Source organism: Balaenoptera physalus (assembly GCF_965194825.1).
Source record: "Balaenoptera physalus genome assembly, chromosome: 20".
Classification (NCBI taxonomy): domain Eukaryota; kingdom Metazoa; phylum Chordata; class Mammalia; order Artiodactyla; family Balaenopteridae; genus Balaenoptera; species Balaenoptera physalus.
The window spans coordinates 7,361,341-7,386,838 of NC_138901.1; the positions used below are offsets into that span (position 1 = coordinate 7,361,341).

Below are 25,498 nucleotides of genomic sequence, written 5' to 3' on the forward strand. Positions count from 1 at the left end.
TCCTGATGCTTCCTGCCCAGATCATGGGTTTCTTGGCAGGGGCTCCAGGAGAACGGAGAAAAGCTGGAACATCTTTCTCCTTGTCCTGTTCTTTCTTCTGTCTGATCCTCAAGCTGCTCAGAATGCAGTCCCCCAGGCCCCACCCTAACTGACTCCTTGCTAACTGATGGTCCCCTAACCCAATGAGGTGTCTCCACTTAGCTAGAACGGCCAAGGACGAGTGGCTTCCATGGAACCCATTAATTACCCTCGACCTCCTCCCCTTCGTCGCTGGCAGGATGATGAGCACATCGTCTTGGAGCCGGGAGACCTGTTTCCACCTTTCTCTCCGCCCCCCTCCCCCCGGGGAGAAGTGAAGAAAGGGCCACAGAACCCCCAGCAGCACCGGCTCTTCCGCGTCCTTGAGACCCCTGTGATTGACAACATCAGGTGAGGGCGCTGCCCTGCCTTCCTCCCGTCCCCTGACTTCCCCGCCCCAGTGCCTCCTGTGAGCAGGGGGCGTGGTGGGGCCGGTGACAGGAAGGCGCCTTGTCCTTACTGAGGTCCCTTAGCGCAGGCATCTCCGGGGGGTCTTCTCTTTAGTGTCCTGTGAGAATTCTTCGATTGGGTGATTGACCCCCTCTCAGTCTGAACTCCGAGGGGGCAGCTTCAGAGGCTGCCACGAGCCGCTGGCCGCAGTGACCAGGAGGCCACTCAGCCAGGGCCAAGGCATAGGAGGGAACTGCAGGACCCAGGGATGCTCGGTGAAGGGGTGGGCTTCAGGCCTCTCCCCTGAGCAGGGCTCGCCCGAGTATAGTATCACCTCTTTCTGCAGGTGGTGCCTGGACATGGCCCTGTCCCGCCCAGTCACCGCTCTGGACAACGAGAGGTTCACGGTGCAGTCAGTGATGCTGCACTACGCGGTGCCCGTGGTCCTGGTGCGTGAGGCGGGGCCGCACAGGGCAGGGGGAGGGCCAGGAAATGGGGGAGCCTGGGGGCCGGACTCGGACGAGCGCGTGAGTGAAGACTAGAGGGTCCCAGCGTGAGCTGGCGGCCAGTGCCGGGGGCGGGGCTGTGAGTGGGCAGAAGACGGGGAGCCTTAGAGCCTGGGTCCCTCTCTGGGGGGGATAAGGCAGCGTCTCTCCTGTTCCCGACAGGCTGGCTTCCTCATCACCAACGCCCTGCGCTTCATGCTGAATGCCCCTGGTGTCACGACCTGGCAGTACACCCTCCTCCAGCTGCAGGTAACGACCGCCCTCTCCTCTCTGTGGCGCTTTTCCCTTTCCCCTGAGACTGCGTCCCCTCATGGTGCCCTGACGGCCCTTCCCTCTCTGCAGCCCAGGGGTCTCTTAGGCTTAGCTTCGGAGCGCCCACTTCCCTTCCTCCCTTCCTGCCCCTAGCTGTCCTTTTTACTCAGGGGAGGGCCCCAGGGCCGGGGAAGCCCTTCCCTCCCTCCCTCCCTCCCTCCACCAGCAAATCTCAGGGAGCCTCAGTGTGGCTCACTCTTTCCCAGGTGAATGGCGTCCTGCCCATCCTCCCCTTGCTCTTCCCCGTCCTCTGGGTCCTGGCAACTGCCTGTGGAGAAGCCCGTGTCCTGGCCCAGATGAGCAAGGCTTCCCCCAGCTCCCTGGTAGGTTGTTCCGAGGCATCGGGGCGGGTGGGGGTCGGGGGACAGTGCAAAAAGAACCAAAGACAGGAATGAAAAGAGTCGGCTGTGCCCCAGCAAACAGGGCAGAAGTCCAGCCCCACCCCTACCCCGTGGCCCAGCGACAGGCAGGGCGTGGGCAGCTCTCCGAGGGCTTTGTCCTCTCCAGCCAGAAGGGTCTCCAGAGCAGGCCCCAGGGGGGGCTGAGTGTCCACCCGGGCTGTCAGCAGACGGGGGATTCAAGGGCTGCCCGGGAGTCCTTCACCAAAGGCGTTGGGAGCCTTGCTGGCACGAGGCCCCACCCGCCAGCTCGGAGGCCTGTGAGAGGCTGGCAGTTTCCTCCCCGAGGCTCACACCCTCTTCTCCGCACAGCTGGCCAAGTTCTCGGAGGACACTCTGAGCAGCTATACCGAAGCCGTGTCCTCTCAGGTACCCTCACCCAGGGCGGATTCTGCTCCAGGCCCCGTACCCCCAGCCCGCGCTCCCTTGGGCCCCTTCTGGAACCCTGGGACTCCCCTACTTTATGGCCTTTGAGCCTCCCACGGGCTCTTGGAGCCCCTCAGTCCACCCGTCCCACGTGGGTAATGTGTCACCGCCGTGCTGGACACGGGCTTTTCCACCCAACTTCCTGGTGCTCCCCGGACCGTTTCCTCTGTCGGCCCCAGAGGCCATCTCCAGGGAAATGCGGCCAAGCCCCAGCTGGCCTCGCGGGCTTTGTCTCTGCCCTCAGGAAATGCTGCGCTGCATTTGGGGCCACTTCCTGCGGGTGATCCAGGGGGCGTCTCCTACGCTGAGCCACAGCTCCAGCCTGCTGCACAGCCTGGGCTCCGTCACGGTGAGGGAGGCCCCATGGGAGGCCCTGGCCTCGACAGGCTGCTCTCGGGCCGTGTCTGGTCACTCAAGCGGCCCCTGGCGGCTTGGGGACCTCCAAGGCCCCTTCCCGGTCCCCGTCTCTCCCTGCAGGTCCTGTGCTGTGTGGACAAACAGGGGGTCCTGTCCTGGCCCAACCCCAGCCCGGAGACGGTGCTCTTCTTCAGCGGAAAGGTGGAGCCCCCGCACAGCAGCCACGAGGACCTAACGGATGATCTGTCCACCCGCTCCTTCTGCCATCCCCAGGTCGAGGAGGAGGTGCGGCCTGGGCCCGGCTGCCAGCCTCAGGGAGGGCGAGGCGAGGAGCGGGGGGAGGGCTCAGGCCTCGGGATCTGCTTCGGAGATGACGCGCTGAGGGCACGAAACAGCCCTGCCTCACTGGCCCGTGGCAGCCGTGGGGACGCCAGTCCGAGGCCTGTGCCTCTTGCTCTCCTCAGCCCCGTGAACGAGACGCCCTCCTGGCCGGCTCCCTGAACCCTACCCTGCACCTTTCCAACGAGCAGGAGCGCGGCAACTGGCCAGGCGACGGCCCCAAGGCCCCCGAGCCCTCCTCTCACCCCAGAGCACACGGCCGCAGCAAACACCTGTCGGGCTCCAGCGTGAGCTTCAGCAGGGACACAGAGGGCGGTGAAGAAGAGCCCGGCAAGGTGAGCGGAGAGGGCGGGGAGCAGCCCGCGTGTCAGCCGCAGGGCGTCCTGGCCTCCCCCGCCGAAGGGGCCACAGGGGTGCAGCCCAGCCTGGACGGATGGAGCCCGAAGCACAGGCGTCTTGGCCTCTGTTCTCGGGCCTCCTGAGGCCTCACCCACGGCTTTTCCGTGAAGTAGGCCCTTCCTCATTTTCCGGGTTTCTCTGATGGTGGTAATTGGTTGGGGCAAGACCCTTCCTCCTAATCACAACCTTCGAGAGACAGAAAGCCGGGACTTCCCTGGTGGTCCAGGGGTTCCAGCCCTTCCACTGCAGGAGTCGCGGGTTCCATCGAACTAAGATCCTACATGCCACTCGGCCAAAAACAAAAAAAAAAGTACAAAAGACAAAAAGCCAGTGGCTCCTTCTAAAAATGTTTCCCCTGGCTGAGAAAGGTGCTTCGTTGTCTCTTGCTTGGTCTGGACAACCTCCTCTGAGCTGGTGACAGTGTTGTTGGGCACAGATCCTAGAAGCAGCCAGGAGCCGGGAAGGACAGGGAGGGGGTTTCGAGAGGGATGGGAGAGCGTGGGCACGAGCACGCCCTGCTGGGAGGCGGTGCCTTCTCTCGGGGGCACCCGCCGCATCCCTCCCAGTCTGAGGCCCCTCTTCCCCTCCACGTTTCCTCCGGACCCAGCACGGGCTGGAGGGCGAGCCCTATGAAGCCGAGGACTTCGTGTGCGACTACCACCTGGAGATGCTGAGCCTGTCCCAGGACCAGCAGAATCCCTCCTGCATCCAGTTCGACGACTCCAACTGGCAGCTCCACCTCACCTCCCTCAAGCCCCTGGGCCTCAACGTGCTGCTGAACCTGTGCAACGCCAGCGTCACCGAGCGGCTGTGCCGGTTCTCAGACCACCTGTGCAACATCGCCCTGCAGGAGAGCCACAGCACTGTGCTGCCCGTGCACGTGCCCTGGGGCCTCTGCGAGCTCGCCCGCCTCATTGGTACGCGGCCACCGCGGGGGTAGCGGCTGGGCTGGCTGCCGGCCTCTTCCAAGAGGTCGGGCCCCCGGCTCCAAACATGCCAGGCCCGGGCGTGGCCTTGGTCAAGAGCACCAGCAACCCTTTGGGCTTCTGATCGACCCCCCTTTTTTTTTGGGCCGTGCCACGAGGCTTGTGGGATCTTAGTTCCCCGACCAGGGATTGAACCCGGGCCCTCAGCCGTGAGAACGCAGAGTCCTAGCCACTGGACCGCCAGGGAATTCCCTGATCATCCCCTTTAACCAGGCACCGCCGCTTGACGGCGCTTCCTCATCCAGGAAGACAACTCCCTGCGGGATGGACGCGTGGAGGGAAGCCGCCCAGCCTGACCGGGGTTCCGTCCCCGCCAGGGAGGGTGGTGTGTGTGGGGGTGGGCTTCCTCCCAGAGGCCCCGTGCCGTCCCTCCTCCTGCAGGCTTCACTCCCGGGGCCAAGGAGCTCTTCAAGCAGGGGAACCACCTTGCGCTCTACCGCCTCCCCAGCGCCGAGACCATGAAGGAGACCTCGCTGGGGAGGCTCTCCTGTGTCACCAAGCGGCGCCCCCCGCTCAGCCACATGATCAGCCTCTTCATCAAGGACACCACCACCAGTGAGCCTCCCCGGCTCCGCCCGCATCAGGCCAAACCTCCCAGGAGCTGGGCGGGGCGGGGCTCTTTTTAGGGTGTCTTTTTTTAGGGAGCGCTGGGCCGACGAGCATTAGATTCCTCCCGAGATCTCAAACGTGGCAGAGATTGGCTTCGGGGACGGGGGCTGGGATGGTGGTGGCCACAGATGATGGGACTGTCTGGAGGACCGGCAGCTTAGAGCCTGCGTTATGCACCCAGTGGCCTTGCCTACAGGTTTGCTGCCATGAGGCCTGGGGAGTTCCCATCCCCCAGGGGCTCCTTTAGTGCCCTTCTCAAGGGTGGCAGTATGTCCCTGGAGGTGAGGTGGCTTGGGCACTCATGGCTTGGCCTTCCTCTCCCCACCACTGCCCTCAGGCACAGAACAGATGCTGTCCCACGGCACGGCCGACGTGGTCTTGGAGGCCTGCACAGACTTCTGGGATGGAGCCGACATCTACCCTCTTTCGGGTTCCGACAGGTAGGTAAGGAAGCAGATGCCAGGGGCGAGAGCAGTCAGCTCTGGGGGGGTCTGCCTGCCCGGCTCCCAGGGCTGGGGCATCCCAGGACCACTCACCTCACTTCCACCCCGGTTCCCCGGCAGAAAGAAAGTGCTGGATTTCTACCAGCGAGCCTGCCTGTCTGGTTACTGCTCTGCCTTCGCCTACAAGCCCATGAGCTGCGCCCTGTCGTCCCAGCTCAACGGCAAGTGCATCGAGCTGGTGCAGGCGCCCGGCCAGAGCAGCATCTTCACCACGTGCGAGCTGCCCAGCACCATTCCCATCAAGCTGAGCGCCCGCCGCGGCAGCTGGAGCTCAGACGGTACTGTGGGCCCTGTCCCCGGGGGCCGGGGGCCGGGGGGGCTTCCAGGGGCCTGGACCAGATCGTAGCAGAGGGGACAGCAGGCAGCACTGGACCTGGAACACCGCGGTGGCTCTCACTGTCTGGTGACATGGGCGAGTCCCTCAGTCTCATCTGTAACCAGGTGCTTTGTCTGCCCTGCTCACGGGTTCATTGTGCTGCTCCAGTGGGATGACATATAGCAAAGTGCTTTCTTTGAAGGTTATAAAGCAGTAGCGTGTATAGAGCGTTAGCCTTATTTGAGTCAGACAAAGGACCGGGTCACAAACCCTGCTGGAGCAGAGGGACTCGGAGCTCCACCCACCCCTCCCCACTCCGCCAAACACACAGCCTTCTGGGGTCTCGTGACCCAAGAGACCATGAACTGAAGCCATTGCTGAGGGTGGGGCCCGCCCCCTAGCCCTGGACCAGGGATTGTCACCTGACTGATGAGTACCTTTCCTTGTCTTTTCCCCTGTGTCTGTTGGCTTCTTTATGTCTTGGTTGTGCATGTGTGTGGCTGCATGTGTGGTCCCCTGGGGCCCTCGTGCTCGCTGATTTGGGCATGGCATCTGCATGTGTGGCCCCGGGCTGCCTCCTGGAATCTGCCGGTTCCTGGGTGTCCTGCCTGGGCCATGTCCTGGCCGGGCTCTGTGCCTTGTGCCTCCTGAAGAAGGGATCGGGGAGGTGCTGGAGAAGGAAGACTGCATGCAGGCCCTGAGCGGGCAGATCTTCATGGGCATGGTGTCCTCCCAGTACCAGGCCCGGCTGGACATCGTGCGCCTCATCGACGGGCTGGTCAACGCCTGCATCCGCTTCGTCTACTTCTCTTTGGAGGATGAGCTCAAAAGCAAGGTGGGGGAGCACCGCCCCCCCCGCCACTGCTCCCACTGACCCTTTTCCCCATGGCCTTTTGGGCCCATCTGTTCATTGCCATCTGCCCGGTGCAGGTGTTTGCAGAAAAGATGGGCCTGGAGACGGGCTGGAATTGTCACATCTCCCTCACGCCCAATGGTGACATGCCCGGCTCTGAGATCCCCCCCTCCAGCCCTAGCCACGCTGGATCCCTGCACGATGACCTGAATCAGGGTGAGGGCAAAGGTTTGGTGTGGACACGAGGTGGGTGTGGGTCATTCCCCTTCCTTGGAGCTACAACTAGAAAGAGCCTCCATGGATCCCTCCCTTGGAAAATGGCTCTGATCTCCCTGCGGCAGCGGCAGTCGACGGGGTGGGGGGAGAGGACATCTCGAAACAGGAAGTTTTGCGTCATCTGCAAGGCAAGGAAAGGCCCCCAGAAGTCTGGCCCCAAGGTGAGGGACAGGCTTTTGTCCCCACAGTGTCCCGAGATGATGCGGAAGGGCTCCTCCTGATGGAGGAGGAGGGTCACTCGGACCTCATTAGCTTCCAGCCCACGGACAGCGACCTCCCCAGCTTCCTGGAGGACTGCAACCGGGTACGATGCGGGGGTGGGGTGGTCTGTGCCCCCAGAGCCCTGGGCTTGGCCCGTGGCTTGTCCAGGGCAGAGGAGTGAGGGAGGAGGGACCCTGAGGCAACTGGCATCTCTGCTCTCTGCAGGCCAAGCTGCCCCGGGGCATCCACCAGGTGCGGCCCCACCTGCAGAACATCGACAATGTGCCCCTGCTCGTGCCCCTCTTCACCGACTGCACCCCTGAGAGTGAGTACCCTGGTGGCGGCTACTCGGCCAGCCCGGCCCTTGTGCGGAGCGCTGCCAGTGCGTGGGCACCCCGCGGGCTCTGGAGGGATGTCGGTTTCCCACGCAGGGCGTGGAGGAACCTGGGCTGGGAGGAGCTGGGGGTCTTGTGGGCTGGAGCCTTGGTGGCCCATTCTAGGGAGTCAGAAGTGACAGTATTCATACGATGTTCACAAAATTGGGGGCAGGATGGTCCCAAAGAGGGGCCTGTTTTCCCTCGTCTCCTGCTTTGTCCTGTGGGTCTCTGCCCAGCACCCCACGTGGGGCTCGCCTGCCTGACTCTTGTGCCCCCCGACTCTGCCCCCTCAGCCATGTGTGAGATGATCAAGATCATGCAGGAGTATGGGGAGGTGACCTGCTGCCTGGGCAGCTCTGCCAACCTGCGGAACAGCTGCCTCTTCCTCCAGAGCGATATCAGGTCAGGGTGACACCCCAGAGCCGGGGGCCAGCCTATTCCTCCCGGAGACCCCACAACTGATCTTGCCCTGGTCGGGACCAAGGAACCTGAACTTGGCGGGGAGAAGAGGGAGCAGGTGCTTGCTCAGTCCCGTGGGAGACGGGGTCTTGGCACACTTGAGCTGATGGGTATGCTTCCCCCCTACGCTGAGCAGCATTGCCCTGGATCCCCTGTACCCATCCCGCTGCTCCTGGGAGACCTTTGGCTACGCCACCAGCACCAGCATGGCCCAGGCCTCGGACGGCCTCTCTCCTCTGCAGCTCTCGGGGCAGCTGAACAGCCTGCCCTGCTCCCTGACCTTCCGCCAGGAGGAGACCATCAGCATCATCCGGCTCATCGAGCAGGTGGGGGCTCGGGGGGGCTCGGGGGCAGGGGGGCAGGTCCTGCTTGGGGTGGGCAGTCGCGACGCAGGACCGGCCTGAGCTCCCAAGGGTGGTTCACCTTCAGGCGAAGCTCTCCCAGGCCGTTGACTTTGCCTCCGCCCCTCCCTAGCGGGAACATTTGGGGCATCTGGCTCTTGGCTGAAGCTTATCAGCTGTGGGGCCTGAGAGAGACCACAACCTGTCCCTCCCGGTCCCTAGGCTCGGCACGCCACCTATGGCATTCGCAAGTGCTTCCTCTTCCTGCTGCAGTGCCAGCTGACTCTTGTGGTCATCCAGGTGAGGTGGGGCCAGCACGGGCATCGCCCGTCCCTGCTCACTCCTTCACTCAAGGGCCGGTTGAGAGGCTGGGAGGATGCAGCACAGCCTGGGGGGCCCCCAGAGCCTCTGTGAACCCCCTGGGCTTTTGGAGATGACCCCGCCGGCAGCATAGTGTCCCCTCCAGCACCATCTCCTGTCAGCCAGGACGTGAGTCTCTGTCTGGGCACAGGGCGAGTCAGCCCTGGGGCTCCCAGTGTCTTACTCTTTGCCAGAATCTAATCGTGCTTCCTGGCTTCTCCTGGTTCAGTTCCTCTCTTGCCTCGTCCAGCTGCCGCCAATCCTGAGCACCACCGATATCCTGTGGCTGTCCTGCTTTTGCTACCCTCTGCTGAGGTGAGGCCGGGCCGGCCCTCCGTGCCCAGGCAGGCAGGGTCGGGATGTCACCAAGTGTCCCCAGGAGCCCAGGTTCAGGGAGCCATGCTCAGTGCTCACTTCTGGCACAGGAGGCCCGGGGGCACTCTCTCCCTTGTCTTATCCCATCTGCCCAGCAGACTTGCCCTCACTCTCAGGACTCCCGAAATCCTTCCCACATGAGAATTGGGGGACAGAGGGTCACAGTCACCACCCTTCACTGAAGTTCCTGCTTTTCAGCATCTCTTTGCTGGGGAAGCCCCCCCATAGCTCCATCATGTCTATGGCAACGGGGAAAAACCTTCAGTCCATTCCTAAGAAGGTAAGCAACGTGGAGCCCTGTGAGCCTGGGCTTTTCCTGAGGAATGTCAGTATGGAGGGGGCTGAGCCTTGGGGGAGGGAAGAGGGGGGAGGAATTCCATCGGAACTTCCCCAGACCAAGGGGGAGGGGTGGTACAGAGCTGGGAAAGATCCTTGCTCCTTATCCCCCCGGGCCTGCCCACTGACTGAGGACCCCGTTGAATCCGTGCGCCAGAGGGGCGGCTGCCACAGGAGTGACGGGCCTCCTCTTCCCGCAGACCCAGCACTACTTCCTGCTCTGCTTCTTGCTCAAGTTCAGCCTCACCATCAGCTCATGCCTCATCTGCTTTGGCTTCACACTGCAGAGCTTCTGCGACAGCTCCCGGGTCCGTAACCTCACCAACTGCTCCTCCATCATGCTGCCCAGGTGGGTCCCGTCCCGACACCCCCGCCCTGGTTTCCCTCCCTGGGGCCCAGAGGAAGCTGAGCCCACACCTTGCTTTGGCAGCCACGCCGACACGGCTCCAGCCTGGTTTGACGACTTCGCCAACGGGCTGCTGCCGGCTCAGAAGCTCGCCGCCGCCCTGACCGTCCTGCACACTGGTGAGGGGCTCCCCGGGGATGGTGGGGCACCCTGGGGACCAGGCCTCTGGCCGTGCGAAGTCTGACACCCGCCACTGACCCCATTTTCTCCAGTCTTCATCTCCATCACCCACGTGCATCGCACCAAGCCCCTGTGGAGAAAGAGCCCCTTGACAAACCTCTGGTGGGCGGTGACCGTGCCCGTGGTGTGAGTCTCTCTGGGATGGAGGGTGGGAGCAGGGGAGGGGCTGCAGCGGGGCTGTGATTTGAGGGCGGGCTTTGGGCCAGAGGTTGAAGGGTGCCCTCCTTAAGCTGTTCCCGCTGAGAAAAGCAGGGAAGGAAGCAAGAGACCCCGGCTGACGCAGGGCTGCCACCTCCTGCAGGTTGCTGGGGCAGGTGGTCCAGACAGCAGTGGACCTGCAGCTGTGGACACACAGGGACAGCCACGTCCACTTTGGCCTGGAGGACGTGCCTCTGCTGACGTGGCTCCTGGGCTGCCTGTCCCTGGTCCTCGTGGTGGTCACCAACGAGATCGTGAAGCTGCACGAGATTCGGTGAGCCACGGGCTGGGTGCCCCCTCTGGGCCTGGGCGTGTTCCCTAAGCCCGTCACCTCCTGGGGCACCGTTCCCCTGCCTTCCCACTGCCGTCCCGCCCTCCTCCTCGGGTGTCCTGCCCGTCCCCTGGTCTGGAGGTCTGCGCTAACCTGGACTTTAATCTCCCGCCCCACCAGGGTCCGGGTCCGCTACCAGAAGCGACAGAAACTGCAGTTTGAAACTAAGCTGGGCATGAACTCTCCCTTCTGAGCCACTGGCCGTGGTGGTCATAGTTGCCCTGGATCCTAGGGCTAAAGCCAGACCCATTTCTGAGTCTGGGGAGTTGATATCATGAATGTTTCAGGGTTTGCTCTTGCGCCCCATGGCGTTGGAGGCCCAGCTCCCGGTGTCAGACCCAGCTGTCGTCCTGCCCCCGGGGATTACTGAAGAGATGCTGAGCTGTGGCCTTGGCGTCAGGACAGTCTGGCTCTTCCTCACCAGGGGGAGACCCCTGGGCTCTTGAATGTATGACCTCGTGCGCCTAATAGAGGGGCCCTCAGCCCCCGCCACCTGTGGGCTGCGCCCCTTCAGGGTCACCGAAGCGCCCTCTGCTCTTGGGTTTTCAGGCGGAGCCATGAGCCGTGGGGCTGAGCTTCCACCTTTTGTGGGAGAGCAGCCGTGGGAGGTCTGAACAGCTCTCTGGGCCACTGTTGAAGGCAGGGGTGGTGGTCCATCCTCCCTGTGCCCCTCTCATCCTGTATTCCTGGGGCAGGCGCCTGGATTTGGTCCTGAGTACTTTCCCTCCCTTCCTCTGCGGGGGAGCCTCACACCGAGACCTGAAGATGAAGCAGAGCCCCGGCCTGGCCCTGGAACCTCCTCCCGTGCCTGCCCTCAAGCTGGCGGAGAGAGCCAGTCCTGGGGTACGGCCCAGGGCTCCTTTCAGCCCCGGCCCTAGTTATCCTGTGAGAATGTTTTCACTGGTGTTATTATTTTTTACTGGAAATGAGCCTTTTAGGAATGAATACAGACTGGTTTGTATTAAAACTGATAAATTCCTGAAGAAAAACCTGTGGCTGGTCCATGAGGCAGCCACTAACGGACCTACCCAAGGCTCCGGCCAGTGACGGAGCCCCTCCGCAAAGGTGAGGAGGGGAGGGCCCAAGCCTTCCTCCTTGCACATCAGTGGGAGCGCTCGGGTCCGGCTCAGGCGCGACCCCTGGCTCAGAGGTCCGTGGCGCAGATCCAAACACACAGCCCGATCACGTGGAATGACACTTTCATTGGTGTTAGTTGGGGGAAGAGGTTAATGGTTACAGAGCCAGGGCCTGGGCCAACCAGGCTTCCAGCCCCAAGGCGGGCAGTGGGTGCTCTTGCTGTGGTCCGAAGCCCCTCCCCCACTGCGTCCTCTCAGGCAGTTATAGATAGAATAAATTCCATTTAAAATATATGCATTTCTCTCTGCTTAAAAAATAACATTTACAGTTGGGAACGTCTGCACTTTGGGGGACCTGTGAATCCCACTGCCCCCACCCCCACCAGCTTTGCCTCACTGAGGGCAGGCAGGGGCGGCGACAGAGGCTGGCCTGGCCGCTTGTTTACGTGTCCTGTGAACACCTGCGGGGAACCAGGCCAGACACACCGCCTCCTCCAGCCTCTCGGCGCCAGGACAGCACAGTGGGTGGCCAGAGGACCTTGGCACAGGGGCTTGAGACACTGCGGGGACAGAGAAGGTACCCCAGAAGCCCGGCCACCACCTCTTTCTTCCTGGAGAGGAAGCTCTCACCAGGGTCCCTGTCCAAGAGGCAGGGCCGTCCCGTCAGGTTACACACTGGGAGGGGGCTCTGCTGAGGTGTCCGGTTCTGACAAGTCCCCTCAGCTCCCCTGGGGGCTGCCTCCCAGAGCCCTAGTGCCGACAGCCGCTGGCTTGGAGCAGCAGGAGGGACCCCGCTAGGGCGGCAGGGGCGGTGTCCGTGCCGGGGGAAAGGCAGTGGCTGAGGAAGGTCACGGTGGGCACTGCTGCGGGCTGCCAGCAGGTCCAGCTCAATCCAGCATGGCATCCAGCTGGTTAGCCAGGGCGTCGAACATGGTGCTGATGTCATCCAGGATGTGCTTGGTGGAGGTGCCCGGGGGGCTGCAGCAGGGGAAGGACCAGGTCAGATCAGCCAGCGGTCTGCACCCTGCCGGCCCTGGGCAAGGGGTCTACTACTGAGAGCGTGGTTGGTGCGCACACTTTGTGTGCATCTTCTCCTAATTCTCACAACTTCCCGAGGCAGTAGGAGTTACCGTTCCCTTCCTTGCACAGAGACGCTGGGGCTCACAGGGAGAAGTGACTTGCCCAAGCTCACGTGCCTCTAAGTGGCGGCCACCAGGATTCCCTGCAGGTCAGATCCGGGTGACCCCAGGCCCAGGCTCCTCCCATCCCAATAGGGGCCCCCCAGCCTGAGGATCTGCCCGACGTGACGGTGACACCCCCCTCCCATCATTCCCGGAACCCTGGGAAAAGGATTCAGGATTCGGGAGGAGCTGCCCTTACGCCGCCTTCTCCCCCTCTGAAGCACCCAGCACCCCTCACCCCTCTCGCTCCTCAGCACCAATGCTCTTCTCCGCGGCCCGCAATGCAGCTGCCAGGGATGAGCTGGTCTGCTCCAGTCTCTGCTGGGCCCGGCCTGGGCCCGTGGCCCCAGTGTTCTCTGGCCTTGGAGGGGGCACAGGGCGGGGGCCGAGCCGGGGAGCCAGCTTGGGGCCAGAAAATGCCAGCTGGGTGCAGGCCACAGACACAGGCTTGGGGGCTGTTCCTGCAGAGACAAAGAGGTTGGCTTGTGACTCAGCTGGGCTGGGCACGAGCCCTGCCAACACCACCCTCTCCCCGCAGGTCCCGCCTCATACCTGCTCCGGGCACCTTGAGGAGGGCAGCAGGGGGAGCCGGGGGCTCCATCTCCCCGGGCCGCCGACTGTTTTCCAGAGCTGGCCCAGGGCAGGGAGCCACGGGGGGCTGGGTCGGGGGGCTGGGAGAGAGAGGGGCTGGAGCTCCGGGGTTTGGGAGGCTGCTAGGGTCAGGCCGGGGAGGGCTGGCAGAGGCCGAGGGGGACTCGCCGGGGGTCTGCGAGGACAGGGGGGTAGGGGGGGCGGGCGTGGCGCCGGCCACCCCGAAGGCCAGGAGTGCTGTCTGCAGTGGCTCCCTCTCCCGGCATTTGGGCCTCCGCTTAACAGTGTCTGACTCTGTGAGGTTGAAGTCGAGGCCAGCAGGCACGGGCGTCTCCCGGGGTGGGGGGCCCGCCGGCTTGGGCCTCTGTTTGATCGTCAGGTTCCCCTCCTCCGCGAACGGGAGCCCCTCCCCTGAGCTGCCCCGAGACGGGGGTGTCCCCTCGGGCCCTGGGTCCTCCTCCTCTGTGTCCGATGCGGCGCCAGCTGGGGCGGGCAGGCCGGGGGGCTCCGAGGGGCCCGTGGGTTCACTGAGTGTTCGCCTCCGGGGCCCCGGGGCCCCCTCCTTGGGCGCCGGGCTTCCATCTGGCGGCGGCGGCGGCTCCAGGGTGGGGCCGGAGACGGAGCTGAGGCGCTTGGGGGGCGGGGGCGGGGGGCCTTTGCGGCGGGCCCGCAGGGCGAAGGACTGGCTGCGGGGCGCCCCTCGGGTTGGGGTCTGGCTGGGGCTGGTCCGGGCGAGGGCGCTGCGTCCTGGTCGCCGAGTGAGGGTGGCGTAACTGCCCAAGGCGCTATCCACTGGCCCTTCGGCCTCCCCCTCGGCTTCCCCCTCGGCCGGGCTGGGGCGGCTCAGGCTGTGGGACCGGCGCTTGGGCCGAGGCGGGTCTGGAGGAGTGGCCAGGGGGCCGGCCAAGTAGGAGAAGGCCCGGGGTGCGCCAGGAGGCGGCCCTGGGGCTGGGCTGGAGGGCGAGCCCTGGGGGTACATAAAAACATAAGGGGGGGCCCCTTGGCCAGGAAGTGGGGAACAAAGCTTAGGGGGCCGCTCTGTGCCCTCTGGAAGATTCCTCTCCTGTGGGGTGTTGGGGTCTCCACCACTGGGCTGGGAGGCAGGCTGTTCCTGCGAGTGCCCGGACCCCCGTGAGCGTGCCCCGATGCTCTCCTGGCTAGGGGAGCGGGCAGGGGGCAGGGGGAGCGGCTCAGGGCCACCCCCTGCCATGGCCGCCTGTAGCTCTGGGCTCAGCTCGCTGCCCTGGAAGGTGAGGAGGCGTGGGCCAGCCACAGCCGGACCGTCCCCATTCTCCAGCCCCTCGATGGCCATCAGCTCCGGGCCCCTGGCCAGCCGGCGGCCGCCATCACCTGGGGCCTCCCCCTGCAGTAGGCCCCGCCGCAGCTCAGCCAGCCGCTTCACCCCCAGCATGAGCTTCTTCTGATGACCTGAGAGGGGTGGATAGAGGCGGAAGGGTTAGCTGGGGCTGGAAAGGGTCACCCTCATCCCTCCTGGACCCCCGAAACATTTTGGAGACTCTCCAAGGCACGCGGGGGCCCAGCCAGAAGGCCCAGGGCAGTCCTCACCGAGCTTGTTGACTCCAATCTCCTGCAGCTCCTCCCAAGTGAGGTCGGCCACCAGCCCCATGGAATCGTAGCCGCTGCTCACCAGCTGCTTGTGGTACTGTGGCAGCCCCAGCGCGCACAGCCACTCCAGCAGGTCTGCCTGCAAAAGCAGCACCGTCGGCCCCCAAGCCAGGAAGGCACTGCAAAGCCGCAGCTGAAGGTGGGAGCCCGTGCCCGTCGCCCACTCACCGGGATGTAGTTGGGTAACCACTCGGCGATGCTGAGCTGGGCGATCTCTGAGGCGATCTTCTTCCTGTGCCCGGGCTTGGTCACCCCGATGGCCGTCAGGTCCTGCCACACAGAGTCATGCCATCAGGCCCCCTCCTCTGCCCACTGGTTCCTGCACTGCCTTCCCGCTGCAGCACCTACCTCGGGTGTCATGCGGCTGATAGTTGGCACGTCATAGCCAGCCTGCAGAAAGTGGGCAGTGTAGCCCTCCAGCTGGAACTCGCTGAGCCAGTTATGAATGGCCTGAGCGTCCTGTGGTGTGGGGGGAGGGGTGAAGTTAATGGAGCTGAGTCTGCTGGGGCGGGGGCGGGGGTGGGGTGCCAAGGCCACAGACCAGCCACTGACCCCAGCCTCCCCAGGGGCCTGGTCTGAGCAGGGACTTGAGTCCACACTGAGGCCCATCGCAACCCCTACCCTGGGCTCGCAGCCCACTCCCCAGTGCGGGTCACACCTTCCCCTCCAGCAGCTGCTCCGGCCTCACGTCCTGGGTGAAGAGCAGCTCCCCGGAGCGGTAGTTGGCCAGAGAGCGGTGGTTTGGGTTGTCTTCAAGGAAGGAGAGAAATGGAATCAGGGTGGCTGGATGAAGGGGCGCCAAGCCCTCAGCCTCCCCACCTGCACCGCTCCTAGCCCACCCAGGTCCCAGTCTCCCTTCCTACCTGCCAGGGACGGGGGGTGCAGTCCTGGCAGCATCTGGTCCTCTCCAGCAGAGGGCAGTGGCTGGAGACAGGGAAGGAGCTGACTCTCACTTGGGGAACTGGCAGTGGGTGTGGGGGGCCCGGCCCTGGTCCCAACCAACGCCTCCCCCCCGCCCCCCAACCTGGGCATTCTCAATAAGGAGGCCGCTGCTGTGGCCGTTGGTGCCCTCGGAACTCTGTCCGCTGCCGGCACTGCGGATGCTGCCCACGCTGCCCTCGCTGCCCACACTGTTCCTGTCACCTGCTGCAGGGGGCAGAAGCCAAGGGGTTAGAGCCCCAGTTGGCCCTGCCAACAGCTGACTGGCAGCTTGCCAGAGCCAGATGTTTACCCCGGTACCCAGCACCGCCCCCCCGGGAGGAGGTACCTGGGCTGTCTGGGCTGAGGCCCACCCGAGGCAGCTGGCCATAGGTAAGGGGGTGCAGGGGGTCATCAGCAGGGGGCTGTGGTGTCCTGGAGAGGCCTGGGCGCAGGGTGGTGGACGCAGAGGGGAGGCGGGGTGCAAGGACGCCCACCCGCTTGCTGACCACTTCAACGATGCCCGGGGGGAAGTAGCCCACACGGTCCGTGCCCCTCTGGCTCTCGTGGATGTGGCCCTTCCAGCGGCCGTCGGGATGCTGCTCAAGCACCTGGGGCAGATGGGCAGGGGGACGGGCGATGCCACGGTCACGTGCTGCACCAAGTGCCCAGCCCTGCAGCTGCGGTCCAGCTCTCCCCCTCCCCCCGGGGAGCTGGCCTCTGGTGCCCAAGTCGGCCCACAGTTCTGACCCTGCCACCAGCACCCAGCCCAATCCCCTGGGTGCCTCCAGGGCATACCAACAAGAGTCTGGAGTCAGCCTGGGTCCAGATCCCAGCTCCACTGCTTGCTAGCTTGTGACTTTGGACAAACTGCTTTCATTCTCTAAGCCTCAATTTTGTCAGCTCCAAAAAGGAAATGGTAAGAGCACCTACCTTACCTGGATTGGGAAGAATTCAACGAGATCGTGCATATAAAGACCCTAACACAGAGCCTTATCCACAGTAGGTGCCCAAGTAAGTGACAGCAATCATTTGTGTTCTCGAAGGAATGCCTGCATTGGGTCCTCACCGTGATGACGTCCCCTGCCCGGACATTGAGGGCAGTGGGATCGTGGAGGTTCCAGAAATCCTTGAGTGCTCGGACCTTCAGGATCCCTGAGGCCTCTAAAAGAAGGAGGAGGACAGGTGTCATCTGAGGGTCCTTAGGGCATCTTCCCTTCCCTCCAGTCCCCTGTTCATGACCCTCCCCCAGGTCCCTGCCGCATCATCCCCGCAGCAACCCCCCAGACCAGCCCGGGGCCCAGGAGCGTGACATCCGCTCCTGCTCCACTTCCTGGGACCCTCTGGAGTGGCTCCGGATTCCCTGGGCTGGGTCTTCTCCCCCACACGCTCACCCCGCAGTAGCTGCTTGATTTCCCGGCTGGCCTGGGAGGTGGTGAACTGATTCACGATGTCCAGCGCCGTCTGGTTATACGTGTTCCGGATGTTCACGTCCACCCCACCCTGGGTGCACAGTGCGGGGTAAGCCTGTGCTGAGCGCCTGGTTTGTCGCTTCTCCCAATTCTCACAGCTACCCAGCAGGTAGTTACTATTTTCAGATTTTACAGATGAGGAAGTGGAAGCTCAGAGATAGGGTCAAGGATGAGCTCAAGGTCACTCAGCTAGTAAAAGGCAGAACCGGGCCTTGAACCAGGTCCGTCTGCTCTCCAGCCACTTTGCACGGCCCCCACCCATGCAAAACACCACGTTGCCAGTGGAGACCCCCTCCCTTGCCACCCCAGCCGGTCTTGGACCCGGCACCCGCTGGGGACCCGTCCACACCCGCGGGCTGACCAGGGGTCCATACCCGCGGGCTGACCAGGGGTCCACACGCACCTCCAGGAGCAGCCGCACCACCTCGGTCTTGCCATACAGCGCGGCCTCGTGGAGTGCCGTGCCTGTCTTGGTCTGGCGGTTGATCTCAATCCCAGCTCTCAGGAGCTGCCTGTGGAGGGGAGAGTGAGTTACTGGGGCAGAGGGCAGGGGGTGGGGAAGGAGAGGAAGCCGATTGCTGGGGGCTGGGAGAGAGATCCAGAGCGAGGGTGAAGAGGGCAGCAGGGCAGGGCACTGAGGGGACGTCGCCAGTCCCACCGGAAGAGGATGAGGATGTTGGGGGGGGGCCCGGTGGGTACCTGATGACCTCTCTGTGGCCGTTCTTGGCAGCCAAGTGCAGGGGTGTGGTATAGTTGGGGTCACACGGGTCCTTGGCCTCACCCTCCAGCAGTGCCACACATAAGTGGCTGTTCAGTAACAGCTGGGCCACCTGCAGCAACCAGCACTCAGGTAGGGCCTCCTCCTGAGACCCCCCAGACGCCCAGAACCCAGTACCCCAAGGGCAGCAGGCCCCACCTTGAGCCGTCCAAATTCGCAGGCCAGGTCCAAGGGCGTCTTCTTGGCCTTGTTGACCAGGCACGGGTTGGACTGATGCTGGAGGAGCATTTCTGACTGGGGTGGAGTGAGCCATGTGAGGGGTCTGGCCTGGCCGGCCCCCCGTGCCAGCCCCCCTCTCCCTGCCCCCACGCCCCTGTAGGCTGGCAGGGTCACGTACCACTTCATAGTGTCCGTACTGGGCAGCCAGGTGCAGCGGGATCTGCCCATCCAGCGAGGCGGCGTTCACGGCCGCAGAGGCCCGCAGTAGCAGCCTCACGGGCTCCAGCCGGCCCTGCCAGGCTGCGTAGTGCAGCGGTCGCATGCCTGCCAGAGGGAAGGGGTTTCTAAAGGAGGTCGAGGGATGGCGTGGGGCCGGAGGAGGGAACTGAGCAGAGCCTGGAGCCACCCCAGCTGGAGGGGAGAAGCGAAGCTGGCTTCACCCGGGTTTGCTCAGGGAGAGGTCTGGCTGTCTGGGGCTGAAGCCAGAATCCCACCTTGTCCACCACGGATGATCTGGTGACCTTGTAACGGTGATGTAACCTCAACTTCCTTACCTGGACAATGGGATGTCAGTACCACCCACTACCCCAGAAGGCTGTGAAGACTGAAGAGGTAAAGCATTTGCAAGTTCAGAGAAGCTATGCCAACATCTATTAGCATTGCTATGATGTAGCAGGGGCAAACTCTGACCACAGGGTCTGGGGTGCGGGTACACTGGGCTCTCACCATTGCTGTCCTTGATGTCAACGGTGGCCTGAGCCTCCAGCAGCAAGGCTATGAGCTCCAGGCTGCCCCCCAGGGCGGCGTGGTGGAGAGCCGAGAATCTGGTGTGGTGGGACACAAGGTCGGGGGTGTCAGTGAGCGGCCCCCCGCCCCCAAATCCTGGTCTTCCACAGCAGACCCATCCTGGGCGCTGTCAGGGATGAGTTATTTGCCCACTGCACCCCCGGCCCCCCACCCTGCCAGCCCTGCCACGGGAGCCAGAGCAGCCGGGCCGCAGCATGAAAGGGCTCAGTGTCTGTGCTGAGAGGCCTGTTTGTCTGGCCTCCCTCACAGCCGGCCCAGGGGAGGGGGCCGTGGGAGCAGGAGCCCGAGGGCTCCTACCCTCCAGGGAGAAAAGGGAGCCTAGCAGGAATCTGACCCAAGGAGGCCCCTCAGAGAGGCACCAGGGCCCCCTCCCCTCCCTCAGGGATAGCTCCACGGGCAGGCACGCGGGCAGGGCCCTGAGCTCTCGGCAAACACGCTTCAAGGGCCAAGTTTGAGAAGGGAAGGGACTCTAGGCCCCAGGTCTTTCCACTGCCCCTCCCCCCCCCCCCCCCCCCAGTTTTCAAGAGGGACGGGGGCTCCCGCTCACCCATCAGCATCCTGGTAGTTGACGTTGAGTCTCTTCGTGGAGCCAAGGAGCTCTGGGGGTCAGAGCGGGAGGCATCAGGGCACCCTCGAATGATCCGCCCTTACCCACACCTAACCCAGTGCGCCCTCCCCGCCCACCTCCCGCCTCCAGCTGACCTCTTGGAGTGCAGGAAAGCACCTGCCCCATGGCCCTTTAGCTGTCAGTCCCTATGGCTTCCCACCCTGGCCCATCAGCTGGAGGGCGCCGCTGCAGCAGTGGCCTGGCTTCCCTGGGCCCCCAGCCCCGCTTGTTTATAGGGTCAAAGGGGGCGGAGATGGGGGGGAACAGGCATGCTGTGCCCTCAAAGGACAGTCCCACGAGCGCATGGTTGGCATTCCTGCCTGAATGGGCCAAGGAGTGAGCCTCATTGTCCCACGGGCCAAGGGGGCTGGGAGAGAAAGCAGAGGGCACCAGAAGCTCGAGAGTAGAGGGCGGATGCCAGGGCTGGACTCAAAGGCCACACTGCCCGGCCCTAGGTCATCCCTGAGCGGAGCATAGTGGGGAAGGTGGCGTCACACAGACCTCACCATGCCCTGGCTCTGCCACATACTAGCGGTGTGATCTTGGACAAGTCACTTGACCTCTCGGGTTGTGTCCTCATCTGTAAAATGGGCTGATCACAGAAGCTGCTCACAGGGGTTGTGAGTACAATGCCTGACCCTTGTGAAAGATGGGAGCTCTCACCATTTAGCACTCCTTACATGTTAGCCATTATTACCAAGAGGCTGTCCTCCAGCGAAAGCTGGTACAGTCCCCCCAGGGCCCCTGTTAGGGGAGTAACTGCTGCCTCTGCACCCACAGGCTCCTGGCAGAGAGCTCTGTGCCCCGGGGAGCAAGGGGAGGATGCTGGTTCATCCCCCTCTCGGGGACAGGGACGGGGTTCAGACAGGTGTGCTCCACGTGTGAGCCAGGGCGTGGGAGGGGGTGGGCCCTGAGGAGTGTTGCGGAGGGGAAGGAGAGTGCCTGTCACAGGCGGGCCCCTGCCTCCTGCTGGAACCCACCCCTGCCGGGAAGGAGGAGGCCTGGCTCAACCCGGCTGGGCAGGGTGCCAAGCATGCTGGTCCAGGCCTGCCCCCCAGGCCCTGGTGGGCCCCTGAATACCCCAGCAAGACAGGGCCTCATTCCAATAGGGAGGGACCAAGCCTGCAGTGAGGAGCACAGGATGGGGAGGGGGAGACAGCTACACTTAGGGCTGAGCCGGATTACGCTACAGCGAAAAGGTAAATACAGAGTCAAAGAGTGACGGAAGAGGTGAGGGGGTGGGGGCCACAGGAAAGAAACCCAGGCCTCCCAGCCTTCCTGTAGTCCCCTTGGAAAGTCCTTGTCACACAGAACCATTCAGGGCAGTGGAAAGAACAGGGGCCCTAGAAGCAGGAAGTGCGTGATTCAAATTCTTCTCCTTCTTACTGGCTGTGTGACCTTGGCCAGCCCTGGTACCTCTCTGAGCCTCAGTGAAGACAACGAGGTCAAGCAGGGAAGAGGCACAGAAAGTCCCTCCACCTACTGCCAGCCTGGACAGTCTGGGCTGGGGCAGCTCGGCGGTGAGATGCAGCCCCTCCAGGGAGTGGCAGGACAACATGACAGAAGGGACAGGAACAGGGGCAGGGCCAGGCTGGGTGGCTCTGTTCTTTCCAGAACAATGGCCGGAAAGGCGGTGGGGAGAGGCTCAGAGGGACTGAACTGGGGACCTTGGTGGGAGGGTGGAGGGTCCTAGGTTCTTGGCAGTGGCTCCCGGCACTTCCCCTGCGGTACAACCTTCTTCCCAGGCCTGGCTCTGCGGGTGGAAGGGTCGCTCCTCCTGATTTAGGCTCGGGCAGAGGATGTGAGCTCAGCAGGCCGCCCCCAGCCCACTCCATTTCCTCTGGCCAGAGAAGGAGACAGCTCAGAAAAGGGAGCAGGGGAGGGAGGGAGGAAGGGCAGAGGCAAGGCCAGGGCAACTGCAGCCCTCTCCTCCCAGCCACTTGCTCCCTGAAGAGGACCTGGGCAGGCAGGGAAAGCCGGCCCCCAGTGACCAGATATCAGATGCAGCAGGCTGAGGGAGCACCTCTCTTTGGACAGCCAGAAAGCTTTAGCCACCGCCCAGAGGGAAAAAAGGGAGCCCTGACACCTCCCTTCCAGCAGTTTCCTTTGCCTTTCTGGGTATGGAGCAGGAGTTTCCAGCCTCCCTTCTCAGAACTGCTTCAGAATCACCTGAAGAACTTTCGGATTTGCAGAGTCCCAGGCTCTCTGTGATGATTCTGTAATTCTGGGAGAGACCAGGGAGTCTGTACTTTCAGAACTATCCCTAGGTAATTCTGATGGGCAGCCGAGTGTGGCAGCACAGGGCAGAGGGCTCAGGCTTGTCTTTGATCTGCCACACGATGGCCGTGTGACCTTGGGCAAATCACTAACCCTCTCTGAGTGTCAGTGTCCTTATCTGTAAAGTGCATGTAGAAGAACCCATCTCCCAGGAAATAGAGGGGATTACAATATTTCATAAACTGTAGGGTCTGCAAAAGTCACCTTGTGATCTCCTTTTTGTCACCAGCTTTCACAGCTTCTCAGAGGACTGGGAGGGGGGACAGGTGGTTCCAGGACCCTATCACTCTGTGCAAGTCCCCTGGGGAGTGGGGGGAAGGCTCATCTTCCTCCACAGATGTTTCCCCCCTGGGCACAGGGGACCTTCCTGGAGCCTAGGAGCCTGGCTGCAAGGTTTCTGCCACCAGCCTCCAGCCACTTGCCCTCCCGAGGGCCTCACTTTGAGGTCTGAGGCCCCAGGGCTGTGAGGTCAGCAGCAGCTCAACCAAGGCCCTACTGGGCAGGTTGCCAAAAGCAACACAGAGGTGAGGGGAGGAGGGGCAGTGGCTCCCACCTTGGGGCCTCCAGGGCCCTCCCTGGACCCTCCTTGGCACCTTCCCCCATCGGGCTCACCCTGCATCCACTCCCCCAGGGCACAGAGAGTACCCCTCACGATTCCATCTCTCTACACCCTGGCTGTCCTGCCCTGGTGTGTAAGTGGGGACACTCACACACGTGCACAACTCCCAGGCCCTTAAAATCCTTCCTTCCGGCACCCCACACTCCCAGGTGTGGGTGGGGATAATTGGACATCTTCAGGTAGCCTGGGGGACTCCTTCCTGTGCAAAGGGCCAAGCTGTGTCTTGCGCTAGAGCCCCAGAACTCCAGAAGGACCCTCTCTCCCCCAGCCCGAATCTGGTGGCAGGAGCCATCTCCTGTCCCTCCTGGTCCAGGAACTCAAGGGGACAAGTCCAGTGTCCTCCTGGGACAGTCCAGAGAGCTTGCCCTGAAGCCCAGAGGTCTACTCTCCTTGCAGGGTCTCACTGCAGAGGTACTCAGGAGATGGAAGTCAGGTGTGGCCACCTGTGCACAGAGCTCCCACAACCCTGTCGACTAGAGACCCCAGGCTGCAGAGAGACCTCCAGAAAATTAACTTTGGACACACACCCCCAGGGGACACAGGCAGATAAGTCAGGGGGATGGGGGCAGTTAGATAATGCTGAACTTTGTTTTAAGCAGAATTCTCTTTAAAAAGCTATCTTACATATATCTCCATCAAGCTGACAAAAACACAGAGATGCTCTGGTTGGACTGGGGGGTGGGCGTGGAGGTTGAGCTCTAGCTATTCAGTCTTTTCCAACTCACTGCCAGAAACCCCACAGCTCCAAAGAACACATCGGAAAAACCACCTGCGAAAGGCAACTCCATGAGGGCAGGACTTTTAGTTTGTCTTGTTCACTGCTGTGGCTCAGTGCTTAGAGCCTGGCACACAATAGGCACTCAAAAAAATTAGAATGAATGTACTTCAATCCTTTTACTTTACAGGTGAGGAAACTGAGGCCCAGAGAGGTAAAGTGATTTGCCTAAGGGTTCACAGCAAGGGGGACTCAACTTCCTCACCGGCTCTCCCACACAGAGGCACTCCCACCCCAAGCCCCCAGATCAGAGTGACCACCCAGGCCTCTCTCCACAGCCTGGCACTCAGGGGAGGGTCTCAGCTGGATAGTCACCCCATCAAGTACTCACTTGTCTTTGTGGCCTTGACCTTAGCCACCAGTTTCTGCACACCAGTCACATCTCCATTCTTGACAGCGAGGATCAGGTCCTGTTCTCGACCCATCCTGGTCCCTGGGCTGGGCTCTGAGCTCAGGAGTCCAGGGCAGAGGCAGGGAAACGGGTCTAAGCCGAGGTGTCAGGGTGCCATCCCTTGGTCCTCTGGAGGGCCAGGCGTCCAGGGGGAATGTGTCTGGTGTCCCAGGCAGTGGGCTTCTTGTTAGGCGCTGACGGGTACCCCCTCAAGGTGCTTCGTGAGCTGCCGCCACAAGCAGGAAAGCTGATCTCTGAGGGGGCAGAGGCTGTGTGGAAATCTGAAGGGATATCAGCTTGCAGCTTCCGACAGCCCAGGGATGGGCCGGGACTGGGGGCGCCAATCTTTCCAACGTGGCTCAGGAGCACTAGTGCCCACCCAGAGAGCAGCCAGCATTCCCTCACACCTCAGTCAGCAGCGGTGGACATGTCTCAGGGGTCTGGAAAAGGTGTGGTCCGCTGAAGGTCTGCTGAAGGCTGGGCCAGAGTCTGTAAGGGTCCCAGAAGCAGGGCTCAGAGAAAGAACAGGACAGGGCTTCCAGGGAGTCCCCCAATCACCCTGGCTGCCCTTCTGAGTCAAGGGAGGGGCTGAGCCACTCAAGAGGCGGAGGGAGCCGCCATGCATGAGAGGAGTATTTGGAAGCGGGGAGGTGGTGTTCTGGGAGGGGGAGGCTGAGTCACTGAGGCCCCAGGGCACCTGGCAGCACCTCAACCTGGGGCAGGAGGGGCCCTGGCAGCACGACACTGGGGCAGGTCGGGCCAGCAGCCTGTTCTCCACAGCCTGAGGCTCTGACACCCACAGACAACTGGTGGGCCAGGAAGTGGGGCCTGGGAGGGTCAGGCACAGGCAGACGGGCAGGGGTCACTCCCTGTGGAAGGTGCCTGCCCCCAGACTCTTCCCTATCCAAGCTTTGCTGTAATAGCTGGATGCCCTAGCCCCAGGGCTCTTTATGAATTCAGAGGGTGGAATGGGGAGTTAGGGCCCCCCATCTCTGGCGGGGTGTCTGCCTGCAGGACAGGGAAGCTTTACAGCACCTGTTGTTGACCCATCCTCACCCCTTGTGTGGGATGGGGAAGCAGCTGGGCGGAGAACAGAGGTGAGAGCCGGGGCACTGCTGGTAAATGGGGCTGCCTGCCCTCCCAAGCCTGAATCTGAGGCCCAGAGCCCAGACTTCACTTTGGAAAAGCTTACGTCAGTTCCTAGGTGGCCGAGAATTTGTTGCCCGAGTCCTGTGGCATGAGACCTGTGCAGGCCTGGGGCCCTAGCTGGGGTCCTCTTACTCCCCAAAAGTCCCAAGCCCAAACCAGATGGCACTCCAGCTCAAGGCCCGCGGCCGACATTGGGGGAGGGCGCCCCTGGCAGTGCATGGGGTCGGGCTGGCTCCCCCGCCCCCCGGAATGCCAGTCCAGCGCCGCGCAACCCCCCAACCCAGCCCAGCCCAGGCGGACCGGGGAACAAAGCGGCGGGAGGGACCGGGAGGGCCAAGCGCTGGAGGGATTGATGCGGGAAGACGATACAGGGGAGCGAGGAGGACGGAAGGACACGACAGATGAAGGCGCCCGCGGATTCCGCAAGAAAAGTTAGTTTGTGCCCGCCCTCAAGGGTGCTGACCCCCAGATCAGTCCCCGCAGTCTCACCTCTCCCAGCCTCCCCGCCGGGGGTCCGGCAGGTCCTGCTCGGTCCCTGGCACCCTGCACGGTGGCTCCCACTGCCCCCCTTACCCTTTTTCTCCTCCTTCTCCTCCTTTTCCAAGGCCGGCTCGGCGCCTCCCGCAGGAAATCCCGCCCCTCCCCCCTCCCTCCGGCCGCATCGGGAGCGGAGGGACCGTCCCGGCAGCGCAGTCGGACTGTCAGTCAGTGCCTACGGCCCCGCCCCGATCCGCGTCAGGCCCCGCCCCCTCTGGTCCGG

General features: G+C 63.1%; 2 protein-coding genes across 14 annotated transcripts in view; one reads left to right on the plus strand and one right to left on the minus strand.

The window, feature by feature from the left end:
• Positions 1–11,682, plus strand: part of TMEM94 (transmembrane protein 94) — a 34,767-nt gene extending 23,085 nt beyond the window's left edge. For 3 of the 10 annotated variants that reach the window (XM_082443229.1, XM_082443230.1, XM_082443227.1), the window contains 26 exons: positions 278–429; positions 815–917; positions 1,137–1,223; positions 1,493–1,609; positions 1,997–2,053; positions 2,355–2,459; positions 2,588–2,752; positions 2,932–3,140; positions 3,806–4,122; positions 4,573–4,746; positions 5,138–5,240; positions 5,364–5,581; positions 6,273–6,454; positions 6,550–6,688; positions 6,937–7,052; positions 7,175–7,274; positions 7,620–7,728; positions 7,922–8,111; positions 8,349–8,426; positions 8,716–8,801; positions 9,060–9,141; positions 9,398–9,546; positions 9,628–9,722; positions 9,816–9,909; positions 10,085–10,255; positions 10,433–11,682. In XM_082443229.1, coding sequence (XP_082299355.1) covers positions 278–429; positions 815–917; positions 1,137–1,223; positions 1,493–1,609; positions 1,997–2,053; positions 2,355–2,459; positions 2,588–2,752; positions 2,932–3,140; positions 3,806–4,122; positions 4,573–4,746; positions 5,138–5,240; positions 5,364–5,581; positions 6,273–6,454; positions 6,550–6,688; positions 6,937–7,052; positions 7,175–7,274; positions 7,620–7,728; positions 7,922–8,111; positions 8,349–8,426; positions 8,716–8,801; positions 9,060–9,141; positions 9,398–9,546; positions 9,628–9,722; positions 9,816–9,909; positions 10,085–10,255; positions 10,433–10,505 — 3,471 coding nt within the window. In that variant the 3' untranslated portion in view covers positions 10,506–11,682. Of the gene's footprint in view, positions 1–277; positions 430–814; positions 918–1,136; positions 1,224–1,492; positions 1,610–1,996; positions 2,054–2,354; positions 2,460–2,587; positions 2,753–2,931; positions 3,142–3,805; positions 4,123–4,572; positions 4,747–5,137; positions 5,241–5,363; positions 5,582–6,272; positions 6,455–6,549; positions 6,689–6,936; positions 7,053–7,174; positions 7,275–7,619; positions 7,729–7,921; positions 8,112–8,348; positions 8,427–8,680; positions 8,802–9,059; positions 9,142–9,354; positions 9,547–9,627; positions 9,723–9,815; positions 9,910–10,084; positions 10,256–10,432 lie in introns of those variants that run through there. The other 7 variants (XM_082443224.1, XM_082443228.1, XM_082443225.1 and 4 more) reach the window with 6 other exon arrangements.
• On the minus strand, positions 11,495–25,439 carry CASKIN2 (CASK interacting protein 2). Of its 4 annotated transcripts, none has more exons than XM_082443235.1 (21): positions 25,312–25,439; positions 23,997–24,078; positions 23,530–23,843; positions 19,468–19,519; positions 18,840–18,937; positions 18,292–18,437; positions 18,093–18,188; positions 17,876–18,006; positions 17,580–17,688; positions 17,099–17,207; positions 16,774–16,868; positions 16,054–16,315; positions 15,811–15,932; positions 15,650–15,710; positions 15,445–15,536; positions 15,135–15,245; positions 14,955–15,056; positions 14,727–14,865; positions 13,122–14,588; positions 12,808–13,030; positions 11,495–12,366 (listed from the first exon to the last, which is right to left on the minus strand). In XM_082443235.1, exons 3-21 carry the CDS (start codon positions 23,621–23,623, stop codon positions 12,276–12,278), a joined length of 3,600 nt encoding a protein of 1,199 aa, XP_082299361.1. In that variant the 5' UTR covers positions 23,624–23,843; positions 23,997–24,078; positions 25,312–25,439; the 3' UTR covers positions 11,495–12,275. The 4 variants fall into 4 exon arrangements, with proteins under 4 accessions (XP_082299361.1, XP_082299359.1, XP_082299360.1 ...); XM_082443233.1 differs by having other exon boundaries at positions 25,228–25,416; XM_082443234.1 differs by having other exon boundaries at positions 23,530–24,078.
• Between the last annotated feature and the right edge of the window lie 59 nt (positions 25,440–25,498).

What these genes read in the sequence shown, in the direction of transcription:
- CASKIN2 (XM_082443235.1), bottom strand. Translation starts at nt 23,623, where the DNA reads ATGGGTCGAGAACAGGACCTGATCCTCGCTGTCAAGAATGGAGATGTG. An exon ending in AACTACCAGGATGCTGATGG is followed by an intron (nt 18,938 to 19,467) that starts GTGAGCGGGAGC and finishes CCACCACACCAG; the next exon opens with ATTCTCGGCTCTCCACCACG. An exon ending in TGGTGCGGCTGCTCCTGGAG is followed by an intron (nt 17,208 to 17,579) that starts GTGCGTGTGGAC and finishes CTGTGCACCCAG; the next exon opens with GGTGGGGTGGACGTGAACAT.